Here is an 11,473-nt window from a genome sequence, read left to right as displayed (position 1 = left end):
GCTCCAGTTAAGTTGCTTTTTAAGAGTGAAAGCATGTGGGGGTCAGCACAGTGGGTCCATTTTATAGATTTATCCCCTGAACTCCACATTCCCACAGCTCATGCCTCTCTGTCTCCTTTCATCTCGATATGCTAGAATCTAAGAAAAGTCCTAATAAAATGGTAGGGATTTGTCAAAGATTATAGGGAGCAGCTGTAAGGGAACCCTACTACATAAAGTTGGCATAGTTTATGCATCAAACTGAAGTGGCACCCCCTTTCTCCACAGAAAAGTCTTAACTGGGCTTCCCTCGAAATCTTCATCCAGGCTGTTTTTAGGACTGGCAGCAAAAGGGTCTCTGCAAAAGAGTCCAATATTGATAAACTTCCTATTTTCACGTCACCCTGTTTACTTGGCCACTGGCCAGGAAGATACAGCACTCCAGGTGCTGGACACCCCCTTACTAGTCTTTTGTAAACGTATCCAGTATAGTATTTTGTAGAAATGTGCAAACAAGGCCTCTGGCCTTGAGCGGGGCTTCACAGAGATGTCTACATTTTTAAGATAAGTTACCAATTGGGCTCCATGGTAACAGCTGGCAGAGGGAGGAAAGAAAGGGGAGAAGAGGCTCTCCCCTTCTCAGGTGTTGTCCTTGAAGAGTTAACTTACCCAGAACAGTGAGAGAAAAAGCTGTTTTTATGTGAAGTTCTGCAGACTGTGAACTTCTGAGCCTCTCCCCTTACATGCTGGATATTAAACTCTGAAACTACCTGAACTCGGGGTTCAGGGGACTAATTGATTACAGCAAAAGCTGTGCCCTCTGAACCTGGCTGCAGCCAAATAAAACTGTTTCCTGCTATCTTCGGTGCCTTGCCTCATTTGTCCCTACAACAAAACTAAATGAGACATTGATGGATTATGACCCATGGAATAGAATAATAATCCATGAGTCCATACTGACAGTGAGATTAATTGTTTTTTGTGAAATTCCCAGAGCTAACTGATGCAAACTCCACCCACACACACACACCCTTTTTCCTGGTGCTGGGGATCAAGCCCAGGGTCTTGTGCATGCTAGGCAAGCACTCTACCACTGAGCTCTACCCCCAGCCCTCCATACTGATAACGAATGAATAAATGAGAAGAAAAAGGCTTTCTTAACAGTAGAATCTCAGATAATTAATGTAGAAAGAAAAATGCAGTTAGAGAATTTATTCCTCCAATCATCTTAGTAACAACTGATTCGGTTCAAAAACAACTGTTGCTAAAAACTAAAGGGTAAGGTTTTGAAGAACAGGCTATCTACTTTGGTCTCACAGTATCTCTGCATTAATTTTTTTTTTTAAATATTTATTTTTTAGTTCTCGGCGGACACAACATCTTTTTTTTTTTTTTTTTTTTTTTTAAAGAAAGAGTGAGAGAGAGTGAGAAAGAGGGAGAGGGAGAGAGAATTTTAATATTTATTTTTTAGTATTTGGCGGACACAACATCTTTGTCTGTATGTGGTGCTGAGGATCGAACCCGGGCCGCACACATGCCAGGCGAGCGCGCTACTGCTTGAGCCACATCCCCAGCCCACTCTGCATTAATTATAGTTAAAGCTTTTTTATATGAAGCTTCGCTTCACAGTGAGAAAGCTTGGCAGACACCTCCTTCCATAAGAGACTAAAGTTACTGTCCTAAACGGACACACCTGTGTGAGTATCCTGATTGGAGGCATCAAGAAGGAGAGGAGATCACTGCTGGGGTGTTACTGCCCAGACACACAATCCACCTAAACACGAGGCAACAGCTGACAAACCCAAGGATGTCAAGGTCATGGGGGGGAGGGGGGAGGCTGAAGAAGTGTTCCAGATTAAAGAAATTTAAGAGAAATGAAAATAAAATGCAAGGCATGATCCTGGATTGGATCAGGCAGAAAAAAAAGAAAAGCTGAAAATGATATGGGGTAAGTTAAGTGATAAAATTTGATCAGGGACTGTGATTGATCTCATAGTATTAATCAGTGTCAGCTTTTCTGATTTGGATCATTATGTCTTAGAAATCTTAAAAAAAACACATTGATATTAAAAATATAGTCTGGCTGGGCGTGGTGATGCACACCTATAATCTCAGAGGTTTAGTAGGCTGAGGCAGGAGGATCTCAAGTTCAAAGCCAGCCTCAGCAATGGCGAGGTGCTAAGCAACTCAGTGAGACCCTGAGTTCAGTCCCCAGTACCTACCCCCCCCAAAAAAAAAAAAAAATATATATATATATATATATATATATATATATATTCTGCAATCTTTTATATATATATTTTTGTAGTTGTAGATGGATACAATACCTTTATTTTATTTATTTATCTTTATGTGGTGCTGAGTATCGAACCCAGGGCTCACATGTGCTGGGTAAGCACTCTACCACTGAGCTACAACCCTAACCCTATAGTCTGCAATCTTTGAGGGTAAAGGAGTATGATATGTACAATTTAGTTAAATGGTTTAGGAGTTAAATGTGTGGGTAAGGTGTCGGGGGCCATTCTCACACGTGACTGGGTGACTCCCGGTTAGGGTCTGAGGCGCTCTGGCTGTGTCGGAGCTTTCCCGGCCCTCTCCTGTTGAGAGAACCTGTCCGTGTGGGGGTGTAACTGACCACTGACCCCGGAGGCCCAATCACTGACCCTGACCTTGGAGTGCGGCCCCCCTTCAACCTTCATTGGATGGAATTCTCCCCTGAATTTCTTGTTCCCCAATAAAAGGCTACTCCCCGGCATGCTCTCTCTCTCTCTCTCCTGCTAGCCCTGAGTAATCCTTGCTGCCCTGCCGGGTGGTTAGAGGAGGGAACCAGAGAGGGGAGCCGTCTCGGACCTGGTCATAGAAAAAGGTAACTGAGTCTGTGTGTTTATTTCGATCTCGCTAGCTAACTTTTATGCCAAGAACCTCATTAATGAAACCATTGCGCTGGCCGTATGGTAGAGTAAGGGTGTATGTTATACATATAAATATATCCAATATACATAGAAAGATTTGTTTGTTTTTCTGTACTAGGGATTGAACCCAGGGGTACTTTGCCACTAAGCTACATCCCTAGCTCTTTTTATTTTTTTATTGTGAGACAGGGTCTTGTTAAATTGCTGAAGCTGGCCCTGAACTTTCCATCCTCCTGCTCAGTCTCCCAAGTTGCTGGGATTCCAGGCATACACCAAACTAGAGGGACCATTAAAGCAAAGACAGCATAATGATAATAGTCAGTGAAAGGTTTATGTTCTTGCAACTTTTCTGTAAGTTTGAAACATTGTATATCAAAATAAAATGCCACCTCCCACAGGTACACAGACAGTAGCTAATATACAGATCAAAGGTACCACTAAGTATCCAGGTAAATGAAGGAAAAAACCCACAGAGGCCCATGTGGCAGTTGGTCACCTTCCCAGCAAACACTCTCTCCTTCCTTGCTACTGGGCTCTGATTTTTAGCATTGTTAGACTTTTTAAAACTGGAACATGCAACACTCTCATTTAAAAAATAAAAAATTTAAAAAGAGTGCCCCCTGAATAAGAAAAAAAAAAAAAAAAAGTGAGTGTTGTGGAGGAATGCCTGAATGGGGAGTGGGGGATGAACACACACGAGGTGAGCGAGGGAATGAGCAGGCCCCCCATCCAGCCAGGCCTTCATCTGCAGTTCCTTTGCACCTCTGGGCCCTGCCCACTCAGGTGCCCTTTTTATGGCTCCCCACACCCTGGCAGCCGGGTTAGCCAAAGTACATTTTCTTCCCCATTCTCAGATCCCTTCTACTTCCTCCTCCCACAGCCCCCACCTTCCTCCATTCCTGGCAGGAAGAAACCAGCGCCCGGCTGGGGAGGTCAGCTTGTGCGTGGCTGGCCACGTGACTCTCAGCATTTCACTTCGCAAGGCCTCAGTTTCCCCAGTTGCTTCTTAAGCAGGTTGGCCAAATCAAGCCTTAGCTGCACCTTACCATCAGCTGGGGAGCTTTAAAAATTCCAGGACCCACAAGGCAACCCAGACCAACTAACTCAAACTCCCTGTAGAGTGGCAAAGTGGGCAGTCACAGCTGGGGTATTTTAATTTTTGTTGTATTTTTGTACTGGAGATTAAACCCAGGATGCTTAACCACTGAGCCCAGCCCCAGATGAAGATTAATCCTTCATTTTTTTTTCTTTTGGAGACAGGTAAACTGGTTAAGGGTAAGTTGCTGAGGCTAACTTTGAACTTGTGATCCTCCTGCCTCAGCCTCTCAAGCCACTAATAGTTATTCTTTGTTTTTTCCTTTCCTTTTGTTTTGTTTGTGGTGCTGGGGATTTAACCCAGGGGTGCTCTACCACTAAGCTATATCTCTGGGGCCATTTTTATTTTTGAGATAAAAATTTTGAGACAGGATCTTGCTACATTTCCCAAGCTGGGCTAGAAATTGAGATCCTCCTTCCTCAGCCTCCCAAGTCCCTGGGATTAGAGTCATGCACCTCCAGGCCTGCCTCCCTCCAGCTTTTTCTTTAAAAGAAAAAAAAATTTAGTTGTAGTTGGACACAATATCTTTATTTTGTTTATTTTTATGTGGTGCTGAGGGTCGAACCCAGGGCCTTGCACGTGCCAGGCGAGTGCTACCACTGAGCCACAACCCCAGCCCCAGCTCTTTTTCTTTTTTCTTTTTTAGTTGTAGATGAACACAATACCTTTATTTTATTTGTTTGTTTGTTTGTTTGTTTATGTGGTGCCTGAGATCAAACTCAGTGGTGCCTCACACGTGCTAGGCAAGCGCTCTATCACTGAGCCACAACCTGGACCCCCCTCCAGCTTTTCGATGCTGAAGCCCAATGGCTGTCTCATCGATTCGACCATCCTCTGTCTCAGTGGGTCACCCAGACACAAGGTTCCCATTGCTACAATGCCTCCGGTCTTCATCTGGCCTTTGAGACAGGACTTTGTGCTGCCCCACCCACCCATCACGGAACCTCCTGCTCCAGCCTGCCTTTTCCACTTCAATGCTTAGAATCAAGGGATCCAGGATCATCCACAAGGCTGTCTGCCCAGGTATGAATTGGGAGCTTCCTACTTCTTTTTTGTCACGCACAGCTGCTGAGGAAGGGGCTGAGAGAAAAGGAAGAGACAACAGGGGAGGAGGCAGAGTCTGTTCAATCCAGAAACTAAGTATTGGATTTATTTTTTACCCTTAATGTAGTAGCTTCTAACTTTTTCCCAAGGTGGGCTAGACTCCAGGCTAGGGTCTGGCTGGGTTCCTGGCTGTGCCCCTCAGGTCTCCCCCCTGAAGGGTGCCATTCCTTTACATAAGTACTGTTGGCCTGGTCTGTACCATTCCCAGTGGACAGTCTGGGGAAGGAGTGGGGAGCCTTGAACTTCAGTCTCTTTCTTCATTTGCGTCACCCAGTGCAAATCATACAACACACCCATGTCTCAGTTTGCTGAGCCGTAAAATAAAAATGACCTTGCCCCATCTTATGGGGCTGATGACATGAACATACTGTTTTTATTGCAGGCAGATGTGCCGAGGCTTTAGAAAGCACTTTTTTTAAATTTTTTTTAAATTTTTTTTTAATATTTATTTTTTAGTATTTGGCGGACACAACATCTTTGTTTTGTATGTGGTGCTGAGGATCGAACCCGGGCTGCACGCATGCCAGGCGAGCGTGCTACCACTTGAGCCACATCTACAGCCCAAGAAAGCACTTTTTTATTTGGTTGAAAGTTTGTGCATAAAGGTAAGAGGGGCTGCTGGTCTGTGGACCACAGAGGTGACCCATGGCTGAGGCGGAACTGGATATCGGAGAGAAGTCAGCAGGTGAGTCTGGAGTTCTGCCTCCATCCCAGCCCTCAATGAACATGTGGAGGGGAGTGGGGAAGTCTGGTCCAGGGTGATCCTGTGCCCAGCAGCGCCCATGACCTCTCGCACTCTGACAGTCTGTCAGAATAGAACAATTGGACCAAGTGTCCCTTCTGGGGGACGCAGGTAGCAACAGCTATGACAAATACTGGTAGCAGCCAGCAATTCCTGGTGCTCACTTGTGCCAGGAGTGCCCACCTTCTGTGGACTTCCTCCTTGCCTTCTTACTGTGAGCCAGACATGATGAACCTCATTTTCAGATCAGAAAACTGAGGCTCAGGCTGGGAATGTGGCTCAAGTGGTAGCACGTTCGCCTGGCATGCATGTGGCCCGAGTTCGATCCTCAGCACCACATACAAAGATGTTGTGTCCGCCAAAAACTAAAAAATATTAAAATTCTCTCTTTCTCATCTCATCTCTCTCTTTAAAAAAAACTGAGGCTTAAAGAGGTTATATAAACTTGTCTACGCTGTCACTGCTACTAAGTAGCTGAGGAAGAACAGACCCAAATCTCTCTGACTTCAAAAAGTGCTCTCGGATCTCTGTGAGAGCCTACTTATCCACAGATGATCTGATGTGCTAATTGGACCCCCAAAACACTTTTATTTTGGGTCCTGGAGACTGAACACAGGGTACTTTACCATTGAGCTACATCTCCAGCCCCCATTTTTATTTTTTGAGACAGTGTCTCATTAAGTTGCTTAGGTCCTCGCTAAATTGCTGAGACTGGCCTCAAACTTGTGATCATCCTGCCTCAGCCTCTCAAGCCGCTGGGATGACAGGCTTACCCCAGTGCGCCCAGCAGACAATAAGACATTTTTAAGCATGGTGGACTCGGGTGGAAAGTTCTTGCATCATGTGTCGGGTAAGTTGAAGTGACAGGAAGGTATCTTTCCTGTCTTGGACTGGTGCCTGAGTCACTGCCTGGGAGAGGGGTCTCACTGTGTGCCGAGCCACCTCCATGGCTCAGGGTGGAAGGGCAAGGACGAGACTGTGCAGAGCCCCATGTATTGGGAGAGGGACTTTATTGCTGTGCAAAGAAAGACTAATAAGCCAGGCAAGATGCCTCTTTGCTGGAGGGGCTTTGGCCCCTGTGGCACAACGGTTGCATTCAGAAAGGCCACAGTCTTGGAATGTCATGTTCTGGTCATTGACTTGAATTTTTTTCTAATTTTAGCTTTGAATTTGTATTTTAAAAAGTGGAATCAGATAGAACAATGGAGCATGGGGGCGTTGTGGCCTTCACACCTGGGCCAGCCCCAGCTGTAACCATCTGCCAGAGTCCCTCATTCTGCTGTCATCTGCATCCTTGATGGGGCTCAGACATAAGAAGGATCAGGAGTCAAGGAAGGGGCAGGCAGCTCCATGGTATGCTGCAAGGGTGGCCGCAGGAAGAGCTGGCCTCTCAGCTCCCCCACCAGGCAGCCAGGATGTCTAGGGGGTGAGGCTACAGTCCCTCAAAGGTCATCCATCTGTGGAAAGGGGCCTTCCTCACTTTTCTTTTGTAACTTGCTTCACAGATAATGTAGCCAGGCCCAGCTGCACACAGGTCTTGCCATTTACTAACTTGGAGCAAGATCTTCACCGTTTTGCTCCAATGTTTTAGTCTGAAATGGAAATTATGTCTACTCTTCACAGGATTCTTTTGAGAGCAGTGAGCGTCCCCTTCCTCTCTGCCACAACCTAAATGCAAGTCTGATTATGACAATTCCTGCTGAAAACTGAGAAGAGACCAAAACCTTTCACTAGACCAGTGCTGGGCAACATACATACAATTCAAGCCACGTTTGTATTTAAAGTTCTCTAGTAGCCACATTTTATAAAGTAGAAACAAGTGGAAGTATTTTTTTTTTTTTAAAGAAAGAGTGAGAGAGAGTGAGAAAGAGGGAGAGAGAGAATTTTTAATATTTATTTTTCAGTATTTGGCAGACACAACATTTTTGACTGTGGTGCTGAGGATCGAACCCAGGCCGCATGCATGCCAGGAGAGCGCGCCACCGCTTGAGCCACATCCCCAGCCCCAGGTGGAAGTAATTTTGATAATATGCTTTATTTCAGGGGGGCTGGGGTTGTGGCTCAGCGGTAGAGCGCTCAGTTCATGCAAGGCCCTGGGTTCGATCCTCAGCATCACATTAAAATAAACAAAACTAAAGATATTGTGTCCAACTAAAAAAAATTTTTTAAAAATATTTATTTATTGGCGGACACAACATCTTTGTTTGTATGTGGTGCTGAGGATCGAACTCGGGTGCACGCATGCCAGGCGAGTGTGCTACTGCTTGAGCCACATCCCCAGCCCTAAAAAAAAAAAATTTTAATGCTTTATTTCATACAATATATCCAAACCGTCATCATTTCAATATGTAATCAGTAGCAAAAATGAACGAAAATTTTTTTTCCACACTGTCTTCAAAATCCAGTGTGTATCTAATTTCATGTGACAAGTGGCTACTTAAACTGGACAGCACAAGGCTAATCCCATAATCAAGCTGCTACCGCCTCTCTGCCCTGCAGCCACATTTGGGCTGTTTTCCTCTCCCACAGGGCCCGGAAGCTCCTCCCACCCTCTGCCCTTTGGAACTGGTTAGAACTCTTCATCCTTTAGATGGAGGTCGGAGGCCCCACCTTCAGGGAAACCTTTCTTGACCCCTTATATACTTCCACAGTACTGCGGGGCTGCCTTCAGCACACCACACCAGGCGCCCTCATGATTTCCCCTTTACTGATGTGTTTCTGCTGCCGGCCTATAAACTCTAGAAGAGATCTCTTGGAGTTGTTTCTTAATCATTTCCCCAAGGGCTTGGCCTGGTGTCTGGTATAGGTCAGGCTTTCGGTGTCAGGTGGATAGGGGAGAAAGAAAGAAGTATGTGAAAGGACTGACTCATGCAAAACACTATGCAAATACTTCTTTCTCTTCCCTCTGGGTGAAAACGTTTCTCCTTATAAAGCGACCTTTTTTAGCTGTGTAACTCTGCTAGCGATCTAAACATAAAACACTCAGGGTTGAAAATATTTAAGTGGAATCCTAAGCACACACATTATAAATATTTCTTTCCCACATTATACACCATTAAAAATACCATCTCAGCTCCCTTTCATGATCTGGGTGGTGATTAAGGAAAATTACTGTTCAAGATTGAAAGTAATTACTGCCCTTTTCCTGACCTGGCTTTCCGCCTAAGAAGGGGAGGATAGGCTGCAGGGCAGGACTGGAGAGTGTCATTGTCCCTCATCTGACCTGCAGATCTAGCCACTAGCCACATGCTGAGGTGCTGCTGTTTCTCAACTTTTCCTTCTTTCAATTCTCTTCCAGGTGAACATAAGCAAGAAGGCACCAGTCCACACTCGACAACTGCCCCAAGTGTTAATGCCAAACCTGACAACACCTGCCTAGGTGAGGACTCAAGCCCTCCACCATGTTGCAAAGCCAGATTCACCAGGTGGCTTACAGTGCACCATTAGGCCATGTAATCCTCCTCAGGACAGTAGATTGAAGACATACACTTAGTACCACTATTCCAAAAGAGGGCAGACTCCTCCTCTCAGGGGGTGTAGTAGGAATCACAAAGTTTGCACTCTGCTCAGTGAGACATGTCCCTGAAGTTTTCCAAATAACCAGGGTAAAAACAACTGCTATGCATTGCCCAGGGGTGAGGCATATAAATACCCACTGCATATTTTAAGTCCTTGGCTGTGAGCTGGAGGTGTAGCTCAATGGACAGTGCCCACATGTGTGAGGCCCTGGGTTTGATCCCCAGCCCTGAAACAAAATTGATATCTAAATTGTTGGCTGCTTTCAAACTGTACGCTTTCTGTTTGGAATACATCCTGAAGTTTGCTCAGCATGCTAGAAAAAAGAAAAAAAAATTCAGCTTATGAATGAAAAACGTTTAGTCTATGGAAGCTCCATGTCTACTTAGTATTCAATACTTAGGATCATCTATGCTGTAATAAATGATAATGTCCAAAGTCTCTAAAATACATATTTTTTAACTGAAATTTTAATTTATGGGCGATCTAGAGTTGGTGCTTAAAGTAAGAATTCAGAGCCCCAAAGAAAATGACTTCATTGAAATTGAACTGCACAGACAAGAGCTGAGTTATCAAAACCTACTAAAAGTGAGTTGCTGTGAACTGGGAATTAACCCAGAGCAAGTGGAGAAGATCAGAAAGCTACCTAACACTCTGCTCAGAAAGGTAAGGTTTACAAGTTTCTAAATGAGGTGGGAATGTTCTGTGAGTCAACTGTTGCGTTTCTAATATGAAAATGAAATTAAAGATATTAGAAATTCAGCCTATAGAATGATCAAGCAAGGTAGCAGATAACGTTGAATAACTACTAATCCATGACCTCTTAAAAAACCTCTGAATGACAAGTGATTTCCCAACTTAGGAGTTGCAGTTCAGTATTTTTGGCACTGCAATCTCTGCAAACCTGCCTGGCTGACAAAAGGTGGCATAGTCCTCAGGACAGAAAACACATGCCCACTCTGTTTGTTTAGCAAAGGTCTGCCTCTGTAATTGCAGAAAACCAATTCATTTATTTTCCAGATTGAAAATGCAGACCTCTGGGCTAGGGTTGTAACTCAGTGGTAGAGCACTTACCTAGCACATGTGAGGCACTGAGTTAGCTTCTCAGCACTGCATAGAAATAAAGATCCAAAAATTTTATGAAAAAATAAGAAACACAGATCTCAAATTTTAATTTCAGAAGGAATAACTATTCTTTTTTGGCAGTGTTGGGGATAAAATCCAGTGCCTCACACATGCTAGGCAAGTGTTGTTATATCCCCAGGTCAGAAAATTTCATTTCTTCACATAGTATTTTTTTTTCAAAGTGCCTTGGCAATTTTTATTGGTGTCTCAGCTATGGCATATTCTTGGCAGTTAGCTTTTTTTTTTTTTTTCTTTTTTTTTGAGAGAGAGAGAGAGAGAATTTTAATATTTATTTTTTAGTATTTGGCAGACACAACATCTTTGTTTGTATGTGGTGCTGAGGATCGAACCCGGGCCGCACGCATGCCAGGCGAGTGCACTACCGCTTGAGCCACATCCCCAGCCCTTGGCAGTTAGCTTTAAAACATGTTTGCCCTACCCATTGTCTTCAGCAGCATCAAGTGGGACTATCATCCCCTTAGAAACCTCCAATAGGAGCCGGTGCAGTGCTGCACACCTGCAATCCAACCACAAATACTCAGGAGGCTGAGGCAGAAGGATTCCAAGTTGCAGGCCAGTCTGAGCAATTTAGCAAGACTTTGTCTCAAAAAATAGAAAATAAAGGGCTGGGGATGAGGAATATAGATGAACACCTCTGGGTTCAACCCCCAGTGCAGAAGGAAAACACCACCATCACCACCACCAACAACAACAAACACCACAACTCTCAAGTGCTAATGGTTTACAGTGGATAAAGACAAAACAATGAGAAATAGGAGTGTAGGCAAGAACCCATGATGACATGACTTCATCGAGTATTTATAAACCATTACATAATTTCTTTTCCACATTTAGGACAAAGACATTCGAAGACTACAGGACTTTGAGGAAATAGAACTCCTTTTAATGAAAAATGGAAGCTCTGAATGGATACAATACACACCATCTCTAACAGAAAAGTCCTGCTACAATAGTAATGCCGCAAAAATGACTTATTAA

The 11,473-nt window shown here is 44.3% G+C and overlaps 1 protein-coding gene across 2 annotated transcripts; it reads left to right on the top strand.

Moving 5' to 3' along the window:
* The first annotated feature begins 5,736 nt into the window (after nt 1-5,736).
* Ankrd40cl (ANKRD40 C-terminal like) lies at nt 5,737-11,473 on the top strand. 2 transcript variants are annotated; one of them, XM_076870975.1, is made up of 4 exons: nt 5,737-5,776; nt 9,132-9,212; nt 9,855-10,015; nt 11,330-11,473. In XM_076870975.1, the coding sequence occupies exons 1-4, from the start codon at nt 5,737-5,739 to the stop codon at nt 11,471-11,473; spliced, it is 426 nt and encodes a 141-aa protein (XP_076727090.1). The 2 variants fall into 2 exon arrangements, with proteins under 2 accessions (XP_076727090.1, XP_076727091.1); XM_076870976.1 differs by lacking the exon at nt 9,132-9,212.

This window comes from Callospermophilus lateralis, chromosome 11 (assembly GCF_048772815.1).
Source record: "Callospermophilus lateralis isolate mCalLat2 chromosome 11, mCalLat2.hap1, whole genome shotgun sequence".
Lineage (NCBI taxonomy): Eukaryota > Metazoa > Chordata > Mammalia > Rodentia > Sciuridae > Callospermophilus > Callospermophilus lateralis.
The sequence above is the reverse complement of the archived record's forward strand: the minus strand, read 5'-3'. Positions and strand labels throughout refer to the sequence as shown.

Bases quoted from the DNA above. Each gene is read 5' to 3' on its own strand.
- Ankrd40cl (XM_076870975.1), top strand. From the start codon at position 5,737: ATGGCTGAGGCGGAACTGGATATCGGAGAGAAGTCAGCAG. The intron at 9,213-9,854 runs GTGAGGACTCAA...TGGTGCTTAAAG, and splicing joins ACCTGACAACACCTGCCTAG to TAAGAATTCAGAGCCCCAAA. The intron at 10,016-11,329 runs GTAAGGTTTACA...TTCCACATTTAG, and splicing joins CTAACACTCTGCTCAGAAAG to GACAAAGACATTCGAAGACT.